The following is a 15,964-nucleotide window of genomic DNA, read 5'->3' as shown; positions in this document are numbered from 1 at the left end:
TGTCAAGTTGTCAATATGGCGAGAGAGATTAGGCAGTCACAGCCAGGCCGAATCAGTCCTGGCTGCTCCACCGTGTTGCCAACATGGTGAGAGAGATGAGACAGTCACAGTCAGACCACATCAGTTTTGGCTGCTCTGTCAAGTTGTCAATATGGCGAGAGAGATTAGGCAGTCACAGCCAGGCCGAATCAGTCCTGGCTGCTCCACCGTGTTGCCAACATGGTGAGAGAGATGAGACAGTCACAGTCAGACCACATTAGTTTTGGCCGCTCTGCCAAGTTGTCTACATGGCGAGAGAGATGAGGCAGTCACAGCCAGCCCGAATCAGTCCTGGCTGCGCCATCGTTATGGCGATGGCGTAGTTCTTTCATGAAGTCATTTGAAGTTCTGAACCACGCCATCGCCATCTTTAGGGCAAGGTAGGAACTGAAAAGACCAAACGGTCTTTTTACGGTATTTTCAGTTCCTACCTTGCCCTGAAGATGGCGATGGCGTAGTTCAGAACTTTAAATGACTTCATGAAAGAACTACGCCATCGCCATAACGACAGGATGCTGATAACGACAGGATGCTTCATGCTTGGTCTCTGCTTCCTCTCCCAGTCCCACATTTCCAATCGCTCCTAAATCTACGTGCTGACAACATGATGAGAGAGATGAGGTAGTCACAGCCAGGCCGAATCAATCCTGGCTGCTTCACCGTGTTGACAAGGTGAGAGAGATGAAACGGTCACAGCCAGGCCGAATCAGTCTTGGCTGCTCTGCCAAGTTGTCAACATGGTGAGAGAGATGAGACAGTGACAGCCAGGCCGAATCAGTCCTGGCTGCTCTGCCAAGTTGTCAACATGCTGAAAGAGATGAGGCAGTCACAGCCAGGCCGAATCAGTCCTGGCTGCTCCAACGTGTTGCCAACATGGTGAGAGAGATGAGATGGTCACAGCCAGGCCAAATCAGTCTTGGCTGCTCTGCCAAGTTGTCAACATGGTGAGAGAGATGAGACAGTGACAGCCAGGCCGAATCAGTCCTGGCTGCTCCACCGTGTTGACAACATGATGAGAGAGATGAGACAGTCACAGCACAACCTGGCCAAATCTGTTGTGGCTGTACGGATACTGTCACAACCAGACCAAAATGGGCCTGACAGCTCATCCGTCTTGCCATGAGGCACAGTGCGAGAGATCAGACGGTCACAACCAGACTGATGTTGACTTGGGAGCTTGAGCATATTATCATCACGGTGAAGAATGAGACGATCACAATGAGACCGAATCGGACCTGGCTGCTCCACCTCGTCAACAAGGTGAGAGATTAAACAGTCGCAGGCAGGGACCTTGGCTGTTCCACAGTGTTGCTGAGAGAGATGAGACAGTCACAACCAGACCAAATTGGACCTGACAGCTCCACTGTCTTTCCATGAACACAGTGCGAGAGGTGAAGCAGTCAGACTGCATCTGACCTAGCTGTTCCGTGGTGAGAGTGATGAGACAGACACAACCAGACCGATGCTGACTTGGGATCTCCAGGCAACCCAACTGGACTGAATCGGACCTGGCTGCTCGACAGTGAGAGATTAGACAATCACATGCAGACTGATTTGGACCTTGGCTGCTCGACAGTGTTGTTGAGAGAGATGATAGTCACAACTGGGCTGAATTGGACCAGACAACTACACCGTCTTGCAATGAACACAGTGTGAGAGATGAGACAGTCACAACCAGACTGCATCGGACATAGATGCTCCGTGGTGAGAGAGATGAGACAGTCACAACCAGACTGCATCGGACATAGATGCTCCATGGTGAGAGAGATGATACAGTCACAACCAGACTGCATCGGACATAGATGCTCCATGGTGAGAGAGATGATACAGTCACAACCAGACTGCATCGGACATAGATGCTCCATGGTGAGAGAGATGATACAGTCACAACCAGACTGCATCGGACATAGATGCTCCATGGTGAGAGAGATGATACAGTCACAACCAGACTGCATCTGACCTGGCTGTTTTCCATGGTGGATTATTTCGCTAATCAAAACCCACAAAAAAAGACACCGAAAAAATATTTGTACAGTAACTTTATTCTTATCATCAGCACTGCATTTAAAGAATCTCAAGGTTATGAATACATACTGAGGTAAATATTTCAGACAATTACACAGTTGAAAGGAATAGTTACATCGTCTGCTCAAAAACATCACAAGAATTCCTTCACTGGATGTTTACATTCAGACATAACGACATGTATGCTGGTAGGCATTATGACTATGTCATTCAGTACCTAGAAACTGACTGCATCCAGTGCAGCTTAACTGACATGATTTCATGTGGTCATTCAAAACTATCTCACGAGTCCTCAATGTTATTCTCACCAACGTTCTCCCACTCTCCATTGCCAGTTCTTCTCTGAACACTTTTGACAAGTCCTTCACCAATTATTTTGAAGTCTTCTAATATTGCTTCTATATTTGCCACGATTTGATCTTCCTTTCCATCTTTGCCTGCGACTGGTGTGTGATAGTTCAGATTCTTGATCTGAAAAAAATACAGAAGATGATGATGATTAAGATGTTTAACATAAAGAGGATGCAAACATGGCCATATTACACTATTCGGTAATGCAGCGCGTCTGCCGCTGGAATAACAAGTCCCTCGGCTGGCTGATTTGTCCTCTATGTCAGGTGACTTTACACTGTGGGCGATGTTTACATAGGTGGCATCCAATTTGAGGCTCAGCACTAAATTCAACCCACCTTAAATGGTTTGACATCCAAGGCACCTGGCTTCCATAACACACCGACCACATCCCCTCCAAACTCGTCATGGAAAAACAACGCGATTGCATCGAACGCTGCACGTAGTTCTCGGAGATAGCAAGCCACAGGATCAAAGTTCACCGCAGGCATTGGGAGTGATTCGTCCACTTCAGTGACGAACTGTGGATACTGAATGTCTGGATCTGGGTCGACACACTGGCTGCGTCGTGTCAGGACAGCAGGTTTAAGATGGATCAACACGTTGTAAATGTCTAACGGAGGGCGGAAGATCAGCTGGAAGCCAAACAGACTTGCATTAAGTTAAGAGAAACTAAAAACTTTAAGTAATGCTTAGCAATGGAGACGAGTTTATAAAAACTATCATTCTTTAAAGAGTTATGTAACTCCTTCAATTCACTGGACATGGCTGTTCAGAGACACAAAGTCCATACCTTACGATCCATATCGTCTGTGTTCAGCATGAACTGCGACTGGAGTACGTTCAGTGATTCTTGTGCCAGCAGGACCAAGCGCTGCAGAATAGGGGCAGTGGGTTTGTGCAGTGTCCAAATTGACTTCAACTTGTCATAGGGTGTGGCGATGAACATCAACGGCAGTGACGACCGATGCTTTGTGAAGTTCGTTTGAATTTCTCTGTAGTCTTCAGCTGAAATATAAATGATGAGACAATTTGTTACACACAGCCCTTGTCCCCAAACACACAGATACGTGACATGACGTGATAGACATTGGGTGATATGAATAAAGACTAGCAAATGCTTTTATCTAAAACTCCATGTACATTTACACTAGGCCTTTCTGTACAAAATTGTAGTAAAAGCATTTGCTTGTCTTTATTCATATCACCCATTGTGTTGACATGACATCGTTTTGGCCACCTTGCATTAAATGTCGACTGACCGATTCTTATTCTGCAACGCAGGTAAAGCAACCAAACCTTAACTTTGCCCTCTTACACTTATGGATTGATGGCTGAACGAACGATACAGAAATGTTTCCACAAACTTACACTTTAGGTCTTCGTTCAAGTTGACAATGACCGGTGACAGTCTCCAATCTTGACGAGTCAGCAGATTCAGAAAGCGTAAGAATCCAGTCTGAGGGCAGCTGAAAGAAAGAGAATCGATGCAATTTTGATGATGTGTTCTCTTGACAACTGAGAACCATATGTGCACCAAGAATAACATGTAGCAAAAATAAAAAGGTCCCAAACCCGACTAACAGTACATGATTTACACAAACAATTTCATCCAGACAGCAGAACCATGGGTAAACATACCTTGGCACAGTGAATGGAGCTGGCTTGATGTAAAGACTTGCAACAACCAACTCGACTGCCTCATCCCGGAGAAATCCTGACAACATCTGAGCAGCGATCCATCGTTTTGCCAGACGCACCGCTCCACTAAATGTGTTGTGCTTTTGCTGGACACTGAAAATAAAGATTAACAATGTCTGGTTATATTTGGCACAACTTGTCTTTATAGGATGCACCCTCTGGCCAGGACTCGGTGATGGTTTGTTATTGTGGCTAGTGCAATCACAATGGCTCAAGTCGTTTGGCAACTACTTTAAGATTATAGGTACCAAGATAGCTTTCAGACCTTCAGGGTGGATCACTCTGGAGAAATTGGCAAACCAACTCACAAAAGTCTTTCACACAAAATCAAAGACCAACTAGCTTTGACCCCAGTCTTACCTGTGTAAAGCACTTGTCAGTTGTGGTAAAGTCAAGTTGACCTCCTCCAACTCCAGTGATTCCTTGGTATCGACCATCTTCACCATCCCCTCCGGTGTCTTTACCATCTTGGCAATGGTAACTTCTCGGTAATAAGCCAGGTGCACCTCAAACACAAACCCACTCTGCAATAAGAGAGAACAGGGCTTGTGGGCTTATGGTACATAGGGGTCTGGGGACAAGATGTTCTGGTTGACAATAAGAACTAGGAAATAGACGGTGGTGGTACTCCCGACAGTTGGAACTTCAAACCTCTATGCTATAGTAAATATAAGCCCAGGGTATAACCACAATGCCTCTGATCCTACAACAGAACCCAGGCGTTAGACCCACCTTGAGAACAAGCACATGGTCCACAGCAACTCGGCATCTGAATTTATAACTTTCCTCCAGCATCTCGGCCAGTTTGATATGGAATGCGGCCTTGACCCTCTTGATGGCTTCACGGTCCTCGGGCCACTTCCCACTACCCTCCAGCATTACAACAACTGAAATAAAACCATGCAAACTTCAAAATCATAGTGCTGGGAAACACTTAATTCTGTGCTGTGACATCAACTAATGTAGAGCTTATCATCCCCACTTCACCCTTTAACCAAACCTTTTAGAAGCCCTACGATATTGCAGCCAGATGAGCACTCCAACCTGCGCCGGTCAATACTTACTCACCTGAGCGCAGTAAGGCCAGTTCGACAAATAGACCAGCCCACTGTCTCACTACTCACCTCTCATCGACTGAGACCATGGCCTCATGGTACCATCAGGCCAGACCAATGTGAGATCTGCCTCCTTTTTTAACTGTTTTAGCGGTACAGTAGGGAAAACCTGGAATGACAAGACCAAACAATGAACTTCACCAGAAGCCAAGGCTGATGATATCAACACACTAGATTTTCTTTCTTGTTCACATAACCTTCCCACAGCGAACATATCTTTCACACCTCCAGACGACAGAAGACTTTTGTGCAAGAAAATCACACCAACATAGTTCCAGATTAGAAGTTATGTGTGCACTGCAGATTCTTGAGATCAAGTCTGGCTGAGTGTGCTTTCTTCAGATGACAGAAGTGAACTCACCTCGGCAAATCTGAACACTGGGTCTATCCCTGAGATGGAGGTAACGCTCAGAGGCCAATCTTTCAACTGTCTGATCTGTTTACTCAGGTTGTTGTACATCTTCATGATGCCGATGTTCTGCTCCTCTCCTGTGCCGTAGTGGATAAACTTCTTCTTGGGTTGGGCAGGTTGAAGAATCGAATCCAATTGGCCACCAATGTAACGAATGGACTTGGTACTGATGTCAGCAGACCTAGAATAAAAAGAAGGAATTACTTCCTTTAATCATTTTCTGAATCTATAATGTCCATTTTCCCAATCTAGCTCCAACCCCATTGTTTCCAAAAGCACTGTTGCCCGAATCCCATATCAGAGTAGCCCTCTTTTCCCCACAAGTTGATGATGCACTCAAAAAGAGTCAGAAAGTCCCAAGGAATCTGGCAGGCACACGAGACATGAGGCAACGGCAAAGTAGTCCAGTTTCAAGAATAAGAAGCTACATTGTAGATGAATGTTCAATCCTTACTTTTCCAAGATGTATTTGATGATTCTCGCACAGACAAGTCTTTGTTCAGCTAGTGTTTTACAAGACCACACGACCGCCTCACAGATACTACCATCTTGAAAGCGCCGCAACTCAGACTTCTCACCCCAGAACTGGTGGAAAACCTTCGCCTTGAGAAGGAGAAAAACATGAATTAGCAACATTAAAGTATAAGCATGAGATAACTCTCCATGGTGCACATTGAAAAAGTACCGATGAAAACTCACATTGTATAGTCAAACCAGACATCCAAGCCAATACTGATTATAAATTGAGGAGAACTCTCTCACTTACCTCATGCGTATCAGCTGGGGGCCCTTTCTCCAAAACACTCGTTGAATGAGCGGTGTCCAACAGGAGTCCAAACGTAACTTTATCAACGAGATTACAGAGTGGTGGGTCTGAATTCACGGCCCATTCCTTTGGTGCTTCTAACTTGGGGGCTAACAGAGTGACCCTGCTACCAAGAGCTTGCATCACAAGACTGAGTATATGTGGCAAGACCGTGTGGATGTAGTCACCCGAATGGTCCATCAGCTCTCTCTGAAGCTTTAGCTTGCCAACTGCGGACTGCAGGTGCTCCATGTGTGTTAAACTGAAAAGGTGAAAAGTGACAACAGGTTCTGGGTATTCACAAGTTCAATAATTGTCTCCAAAAGCACAATGAGATGGAGGTATCAGTACCCATAAGTCCTTTGCTCTTGCCTCAGAGGCATGCAGCAATTCAGCCCTACTGATCACACCAAAACCTTCAATTCTGTATAATTTTTAAATCAATTTGGCTATCATCTAGATTTGGCAAGTTTAACTGAATTTCCACTTACTGAAAGATGTGGTCAAACTTCATTGAGAAAGGCACCTTGGACAGCAAGAGACACTCTATTCCATCTATGGTCGGGTTGTCGAGAGTCTCAACAGAGATGTTAGCCTCTTGCTTCACCTGCAATGAAGTATCAAGCGTCTTTTAAGACTGAAAATATATTTCTCACCTGTTTTGCCCCCATACCATAATGAACCTGCTTGAAACTGATGGCATAGCAATGATAGGTTGTGTGAACTACTAGATATCACTGTGACTCTGTCCTAGAGTGCCACAGGTGTCCTGTAACACAACCCCACGTTTGCAATTGCAGACAAGTAAGTGAATGAAAGAAATCTGTAAACAATCATGGTAATTCCTGTCATACTCAAATATAACTTGGCTATTAGCTCTCGTGTCGGTGACGTGCCCAGCATACCAGACAAGAGCCACATCAAAGTTGAAGGCCTCACAGAGCAGTGCAGCAAATGAAGGCCATGAAAGGCATCTGTCCTGAGCAGGTAGCTCACTCACCCTTTGAAACGTGTTCTTGGTAACATTAGCACATAGGTTCACGAATCCAGTCGAGTCAACGAAGACAACTCCAAAATGTTTATGGAACTCTTCAACAGAGGGAGGGGTGGCACCATTTGTTGGGTGGCACAAACTGATTCCTTCGACGTCTAAATTTAGTTTAGCTGAAAATACAAATAAAGCAAGAATTATAAATAATGACAAGAGAAACTGGTTTTGAATGTTCAGGGCTGGCAGAGCTAGTTATTTCTCACTGAAACAACTGGCTTCGATGGATGAGGTATTATACTTACCAAGTTCAAGAAGCGTATTCCTCAACACCTGATAGCTGCTCATCATGCGATTGAGTCGTTGCTTGGACAAGAGATATACCACCAGCATGGTCATGATGAACCCACTGAAGCTGCCGTGACCCTGAAAGAGAAACATGAAATGATTATCATCTGAAATAGAGAGCCAGGCAGGCTGCAATCCCTTCGATATGCCTACCGGTATAATGGCAATCTCATTTGAGATCGAATAGAGCAGGTTTGGAGATTTGAACATACCATGTCAAGTTCTCTTTGATGTAACCATACTTTCAGCAAAGCTGCACCTTTCTTCAACTCGTCCCGCTCGTGTAGCTGGCCCATGATAGCTTTCTGATGATCTTCCATCGTCATATCTGCCAGGATAGTGGTGTTGTAGTGCGGGGTGGGGACTGCTGACACTGCTGAAATGCAAATAAACATTTGAAGGTTAAATCTGTTCACTTGAGAAATCATTTGCACTACGAAATCTCCACAACAAAATCACTTGTTAAAACATAGAGGTTGCTTGGCTTTATTTCCTCCACGGACAACTTTTGGCAAGGACCACGATGCCACCACATGCACAACTTCATCAAGCACGATTTGAAACAGAATCTGACATGTAATTTGCTTAGACAGTATTGGCACTGACTATGACTATAAAATACATCAATCATCTTCTTACCATCCTCCTTCTCCTCAGTTTCGACCCCTGTATACCAACTTTGACGGATATTATTCTTGTTAATAAGGAACTTGCTCATCTTGAAGAAACCTTTAGCTGGGCTGGTATGAAGCCTGATGGTAACTAGTTTACCTGCTTTCCCTGAAATGACATCACGACAACATTAATATTTCTGTTTAAACCAATAGGCCTACCAGTTTTACAGATTCTGCGCTAGGTAAATCTAGACAAAAATATTTTCTATTTCTACCCCTCTAGCCTTTTCAAATTCTTACCTGCAGGTTTTATGACTAGTATTGGCTTCATATGGTTTCCATGGTGATAGGTAAACTTGACATCCTTCACGAGGTCATGACCCTTGAGTATCCCAGCGATGTGACAAAGGTAGAGAGCTCGCTTTCTTAGGTACCTTTCATTCATGTGGTCCTTGGCTTGAAGACATTCCTTCCAAAAGAGAAGACAGAATAAATAAGAAATTGACAAATTTCAACAACACGATTTCTGAGGTAAAAAAATCTCTAAGTATAACACAATTGTGAGGAATTTAAGATGAGAGATCATGCAGGGAGCTTTCAAATTCACTACAAATATTGTATGAAAAACATGGTTCCAAAACATAGTTCATTCAGAGCCTGTTCATGAGAGAAGGCACCACTCTATACTCACAACAGGCATCTCCACAGCCACATCAATATGAGGATCAGGTTCTACACAGGTTCCCATCACAAAGCTGCCCAATACAGTCACCTTGCTGGGAGGATGAAAGCTGAACTTCCCTTTCACGCGAAAAGGTTCTTGATGAAGTGGCACCTTTATCTTCATCTTCCGACACCATCTCTGGTCTGTTAGCTGAAAAAAAAGAGTTTAAGTGATGTCGATCCTAAAAAAGTATCTTGCATCTTTTGGGGGAAAATACAATTTGTAGGTAAAATACTCATTCTTCTTCAGCATTCACTCAGTGTGAGGGTTTGTTGCGTGCATATCCAACAAAAAGGCCCGAGTAAAGCCCTGTTATAACACTGAATCAAGCTGGCGCCACTGATTTGGAGGACAGGGACCCCATACTTACATCATACATCTTGCCTGCCTCCATGCCAGTCAACACATCTGTCAACTTATGGAGGAACTCAGTCACTGCCTTGCTCTCCTTAACCTTCACCTCATTCAACAACTCTGAGATCTGAAAAAAGAAAGTGTTTCCACCAACTGAATCCAAACGAACAATGTCTTAAAGCTGACCTGCACCAACAAAGAGCCAAGGGGCAAAATCACCAAGCACATTGTACAAAAGCCTGACCTAATGCCTTGAAGATTTTTGCAGTCAGAATATATTTTGATTTTTCAATCACCTTTCACTCAGTTTAAACCTTGACAATCAATCAGACAAGACAACAGCATACCTGCATCCGAAACAAGCTAGACTGGAACAGATCCTCCGCCTCCTTTAGTTCATTCAGCTCCTCATTTGTCGGTGGTTTATAAAGCTCTCCTTTCGTCAACTTTGCCATCTTCAGGGGTGGACTTTGGACATCCTCTCTCTTACACTTAGAAGTCGAGGGCTGAGGCTCGAGGCTTTGTTCATCTGGAGAATCCGACTCGCTGCCTGAGCTGGACTCCTCATTATCTGATACTGAATCTGAGCCTTCATCATCATTTTCCTGCAAGTTCGTGCAAAAATGATTTGATGTTACATGACGTAGCGATGATGCATTTAATTTGGGTAGGTTCCCGGCATTGCCTGACGCTGCAGCACTTGCCGACTCAATATTGTAGAACACACCTGTACCATTCCATAAATCCATTCACAGCATGTACCATGGTCAGAAGATATGCATGCAGGCCCCCCTACTTGTGCATGATGCATGTAGCAGGCCAAGTAATGTGCAGTAGCCTACATCATGTATGACATGTATTGTATGTCGTAGACATGTACAGAGGATCGAGTGAGAGAGATGGATATGATATAGGCCTACAGTACTCGATCCTACCCAAATGACTCACATTCTGAATAGCCGATTGACGTGACCTTTTCATTTCTAATATGAGGAATACGTGCTCTAACGAAAGAACGATATGCACTGTCGAGATTTAGGCAGAAATCGAAGAAAACCATGAAAACAGTGATGTAAACATTGGACCACGTGGGTAGGGTTTTCTAAATATTTTCGATAAACCTCAAGGACCGATTCCGTATGAGCCGTAGCCGCTTCCGCCGAACTCATGTCTCCGGAAAGACCAGATACTAGACAGCCATCTCAGAGTCCGAGTAACAGGTGTAGCTACTGGCCTAACGCATGAATGTGGCCCTCTCCCTTCCCCAAACCTGATAACTCAGCCCCTCTCCCCTTATCCCATCATTCACCCCCTTATTGGTTCAGAAGGCCGGTGCAAATGTTGTTACCAAAGAGTATAGGCCTATCAAAATCGTAACTGAAAAGGTAATATGTGAAGTGCAAGCTCAAGTGAACTCACACAACTTTTTGAATGGGGAAAAATAATGTGCTGTAAACTCAGTCAGGAGCCGTCGCAGCAATTGAGGCGATAGTATTGACGAAGAGCTATCACCGTTGTTTGGTTAGCTATGCGTTTGTTGCCTGTACATAGGACATTTGAATTTGTCCTGCTGTTCCCATGCTAGCTTCCATCTGATTTACGTCCCTTATTTCATCTTATCAGTGAGACGGTCGAAAGACTCATTCGGCCTGGATGTGCTGATACATAGTGCACATGTATCACTTGTAATTGTAGTACTATAGTATGTGTCAGTGTTTGTCCGTAGCACGCACCATTGTCTTCAATTAGTGTTGGTTATGACATAAGATCATATGGCGTGATTCAAGCATATATTTAGGTCACCTGACCACAACCATAAGCGTTGACTGGCCGAGACATTCACAATTGAGCGGTCAGTTTGAAGCAACGGCCATCAGCCACAACACGGCACGGATGTTTTCGGGAACCTTTCCAAATTTTCTCGACATTTTCTTATTTTAAAAAGGTAATGAGTGATCTACCGTTTTGAATGTTGCAAATAGAATGTCTGCCATTGTTTGCATGATGTGCTGGTCGCATACCATGGGATCTACACCGTCGTTCTAAACTTAGTGGTAAAAAGTTCAAATTTGCTAGTGGCCATTACCAATGGCTCGTGGGTGCACGTTCGAAGGTATATTATAGTAAATGGGGGTCAAAACTAAAAAAGCTAAAAAGTGCAATATCTTGCTAATTAGTGACTTGTTTTCGATGGCACCGCTATCCCGACTGTGGTGTAGCACCCGACTATAACAAGCAGAAAAGGGAATATGCTGTTATGGATGTCAGATAGTTGGTTCCTTTGCAAAGGCAAACACATTCAATGGACGTAACCCACGCGGCGACACCAAGGACCGCTGGCTGATCTATTGATATGTTCGTAGCAGGGTGTCAAAGTCGGGGAGACGAAGGGCCACTCGTCTCTTGTAGGGGGTTCATTGGAAGTGTTTGCATTTGTTAGCCTATAAACGCAAGATTTCAATCCTTCAGTCTCAGGTTTGGCGGAGAAAACTAATCTTACATAAGTCCCAAAACAATATCATATGTCTTTATGGCAATATTTATTATTGGGACCCAGTACAGTGCCGTTCTATCCAATATTCTTGGGGCAGTTGGAGAGACTTCTTGTCTAAACAGTACCATTTTGCCTCCTCTGATCTTAAGACTTTGACAACAGTGGTATTTCAATGATCATACTGCTATCAATGAAAGCAGGACGTACCTCCTCTGATTACAAGCCACAAACGTGGCAATTAATTGATGTTCATTTGTACATTCGTACAATAAGATGTATGTAATGTGTGTTGTTCTGATCTTTGTATCAGCTCACAAAATCCATGTCGTGTGTATATTCCAAGACGTCCCATATGTGTGGCAGTGGGTGCCCTTCCCCTTCTTTATTTAGATGGTGACAAATTTGCCATAACTGATTCCGATTAAAGAAGCGACATGAAAACAACCGATATATCATATATGTTGCTATGCATCGAAACGGTTTATACTGTGTGGGTAAAACTGTCGCATTTTGTATTTTCAGTGAAAGTCACACCCTGTCTCTGGTGAGGACTGCCGACATGGACACATTTAATACCCATTGATGATAATCCCGATGTAACAGTAACCATTGCCACACTTGAAACAGTGTCTTACCTCATTTCACGGTAACTGACGAGGTGTATGGTAATATCGCAGATTACAAGCTCACAATAGAATCTACAGATTGTACTTCCATACCGGTCTATTGGATGTGACGTTGTGACGAAGAGAGTTGTCAGAAACACGCGCAAAGTATTTGTATGTGTGTGATAGAATCAATGTATTTTCTTTGTCTTAAGATGAAGATTAGATTTTACGAGTAGCAGATGAAATAATACTCACCACTTGTCTTTCAGTCACACAGTTCGTGAATCAAGTGGTGGAGAGAAACGCTGCGGCATGATTTCGGCCATGGTTGTCTGCCTTCTGACAAAAGAAACCAAGATGATATTAGTCTGATCAGAATTGATGTAGATTGGTTCGGCTTGGTCTGCCACGTCGGCCATCGGACAGCAGGAGCAGACGGACTGTAGTTCAGTTCGCAGCAATGAGACGGCCTAGGACACCAAGTTTCAATATAACATCACATTGTGTGTCAATGATCATATTTCTTCTCAACCTGTGATTCTCTAGGCTATGTTTATTGGTCAATAAAATAATTTGAACTCATTTGAATTTCACTTATTTGCTTTATTGTCTTCTGATAGTCCGTTGTGCTGGTGGGCAGCCGACGTAGAGAAGTCTCGAGTGTGTTGGCACCATATGCACACTGCTATGGTGATTGGGATGTCATGACACCGCCAACCCTATACATGCTTCCCGAAATTGGTGGCTTGCATTGGAACTAATTTTTCCCCTTGTCCGTCATTAAAGGCATTCAAGTGTGTTGGTCAACCATGACTATCTCCTTTGTCCCTCCACCATAAGGCCTAGTTTCCCCTTTTAACCTCACTATTTCGGACACTCAGCGCCCCATTTCTGGAAAGGTGTATATCAACCATTATGTCTACTGCGTTGAGACATTAGATACGGTCATGACAGTGTCCCAACCAGCATTCTTGAGACGAGGGTTAAAATATTTGTCACAACCAACCCCAAGGCCGTGCACTTAGCAGCTCGAACTGAAGCATATCCAGTAGTTGTCTTATCTACCGCTGGGGCCAATGATACAGCGTTGTTTTGCTTGTGGTAAGAGCCCATTGACAATGTTTCTTATCATACAAGGTATAGTAAGTACACATGATAAGCGGCCGATATATAACCTAATTTAGGGTGGACATCTCCCACGTCGACACAACCAGTCAAACTTGGCAATAGGACATGTTCACAATCCGCCACTGCACCAACAATCGTGTTACACAGTGGTGAGCGACGCCGACCCCGGTGACCGATGAAGTGTCGCAACCAATCAATGAAGTAATGTCACCCATATTGTTACTTTGGGTTACGTGATACCATAAAGAGTTTATACTCCGTTATATCTGATTGTTCTGATACAGTGCGTCTGTGTGGTCTGTTCATTTCTAATCAGGAATTCCTTCCAAGACAAGGCCCACCTGCTTCCAGAAATGCGTCCTCCTCTGTCCGAGCGTGGTGCAGCAGCTTCTCTTCTCCGGCCATTCGCATGGCGGGCACCGCAATCGCTTCATATCATTTGGCAGGTCTTTCTGCTTCTTTCTCATGAGCACCAGGACAAACTTGGTGATGTGATAGCCGCTCTCCGGCCGGCCAGGAGAAGAGGAAACCCTGCCATTATTACTCACAGACAGCTCAACCTCAAAGGAATACCGACAAGAACCATCATCCACCAGTCTATATCATGTTCTCCCGTCTCCCACCCATACAGGAGAGGCTCCAGTGACACCTAGCCAAATCACCCCCAGCAGAACATTTCATAAATTTCAATTTACCTCCTGTTTTTTTATGTGGGGTTTGATTTCGATTGAAAGCAACATAGGATTCGAAATGTCATGAAATGCAATATGCGATGCACGTAAGTGCCTTCGGTAATGAGTGGAACTTTTAGAAAGAAATGAATGAGTTCCGTATCTTTTATTAGAACTGTCATTGTCAGCCCGAGCTACTTGCGAGAGGAGCCAATCAAAAGTGTTCTAGAGTCAGGCTAACTTCATCTCAGAAGTGCCGGTGTAGAGGTAGAAATGTCTCCCTGGTAAGTGTGGTAATAGGCAGTCATTAAAAGGCGTTGCATGTACTCAGTTATGTCTGACTGTGGCAGCAGCAATCTTTCACTGCAAGTTCGTGCAACTGCTCTTGATGGTCGTACGTAGCTCGAGATAAGCACTTTCTGAAACCTCTTCCGTGAAGGTTACCATCCTGAGCCATCTTTTCTCCGATACCGACTCCTAAAAGCTGCAATCATTGTACCACTGATGAGTATTTGAACAGCTTCGGATGAGCTCAGTGAGCTCTATTGAGAAGGGTCCATTGCCATGTTCCGCGTGTGATTACAATGTCATGTTACTGTTCTGTGTCACTTGCCGCCCAACAATATAAAACAAACCATGGCAACATTTCGGATACTTGGTCGATATCGAGTATATCTATGTGAAACTGAAACAATCTTGATACTCATCCGCCAGCAACATATTAAACGACCTTCGTTAAAGATTTCGAGTGTCAAGTTTTAGCATGATTTTGTCCAACATATGACTTATCACAAAGTCATTTCCAATTCTACAAAGTGCTGCGCATAAAAGGCACTTGGATTGAAAAGAATTCGTCGTGACAATGATGACACAAGTTTAACAACAAATCATCACTTACATTAAAGAACGAAAACAAATTAGAAAGCCTACTTTACAGTATCATGTTTTCCTCTTAGTTTCCGGTACATTTAACAACAGCACAAATTGGAATTTTGAAATACAGGAACCTTTTTGATCAAAAGCAAATGACTTCCGGCCGACCTGTGTGTTGCAATTCCCCGCTTAAACATTTCATGCCATCGGAATCACTGCCGGAAAGTTGCATTGTAATACTTAGAACCAAATATGTCACTCATATCTGGGAAACAATCATAAAAGTTCCTCACCAAATGCGAGGTAGACAAATATTTCGGAACTTGAAACTATGTCCTTTTGATTTATGAGGTGGGACATAAAGAGCGAAATTGGCACCTTTAAGGCGTTCAGGAGGCATTGTATATATGTATAGTATTAGGTCATCATGCATGACCGGGCACCATCCACCTAATGTTAGTGGCAACACACAATCAACACGTATACAACGCGCTAACTGTCCAAATATGGACTTTTTACTCGCGGATGAGGAAACGAACGTCGACAGTCAACATGGTCAATCGATGATATGATTGACACAGCCAATCACGGTCAAAGTGGCACTTACCATGCTTTCATAATGATACTAAATTACGTTCATAAACCAAAATTGTAGCGAGCCACAGATTAGAAGTGGGATCGGTTTTTGATAACAGTGCGATTGATTAACAATTT

The 15,964-nt window shown here is 43.9% G+C and overlaps 1 protein-coding gene and 1 long non-coding RNA gene across 2 annotated transcripts; one reads left to right on the top strand and one right to left on the bottom strand.

Annotated features, from left to right (window-relative positions):
• Positions 1-2,076: 2,076 nt before the first annotated feature.
• LOC135487397 (nucleolar protein 6-like) lies at positions 2,077-10,556 on the bottom strand. The gene is made up of 21 exons (XM_064771019.1): positions 10,425-10,556; positions 9,824-10,081; positions 9,493-9,603; positions 9,090-9,272; positions 8,699-8,867; positions 8,424-8,564; positions 7,997-8,160; positions 7,742-7,862; positions 7,449-7,612; positions 6,940-7,055; positions 6,410-6,710; positions 6,098-6,246; positions 5,593-5,824; positions 5,241-5,340; positions 4,849-5,003; positions 4,477-4,640; positions 4,057-4,209; positions 3,787-3,884; positions 3,209-3,423; positions 2,754-3,050; positions 2,077-2,535 (listed from the first exon to the last, which is right to left on the bottom strand). The coding sequence occupies exons 1-21, from the start codon at positions 10,455-10,457 to the stop codon at positions 2,347-2,349; spliced, it is 3,513 nt and encodes a 1,170-aa protein (XP_064627089.1). The 5' UTR covers positions 10,458-10,556; the 3' UTR covers positions 2,077-2,346.
• A 658-nt stretch (positions 10,557-11,214) lies between these two features.
• On the top strand, positions 11,215-13,140 carry LOC135487423 (uncharacterized). The gene is made up of 3 exons (XR_010446846.1): positions 11,215-11,421; positions 12,493-12,628; positions 12,848-13,140. It is a non-coding gene; the product is annotated as an uncharacterized LOC135487423 (long non-coding RNA).
• The last annotated feature ends 2,824 nt before the right edge of the window (positions 13,141-15,964 follow it).

This window comes from Lineus longissimus, chromosome 5, assembly GCF_910592395.1.
Source record: "Lineus longissimus chromosome 5, tnLinLong1.2, whole genome shotgun sequence".
In the NCBI taxonomy this organism is placed as follows: Eukaryota; Metazoa; Nemertea; class Pilidiophora; order Heteronemertea; family Lineidae; genus Lineus; species Lineus longissimus.
The sequence above is the reverse complement of the archived record's forward strand: the minus strand, read 5'-3'. Positions and strand labels throughout refer to the sequence as shown.

Bases quoted from the DNA above. Each gene is read 5' to 3' on its own strand.
- LOC135487397 (XM_064771019.1), bottom strand. From the start codon at position 10,457: ATGAAAAGGTCACGTCAATCGGCTATTCAGAAT. The intron at 7,613-7,741 runs GTAAGTATAATA...TTGTATTTTCAG, and splicing joins GAATACGCTTCTTGAACTTG to CTAAACTAAATTTAGACGTC. The intron at 4,210-4,476 runs GTAAGACTGGGG...CTTTATTTTCAG, and splicing joins CTGACAAGTGCTTTACACAG to TGTCCAGCAAAAGCACAACA.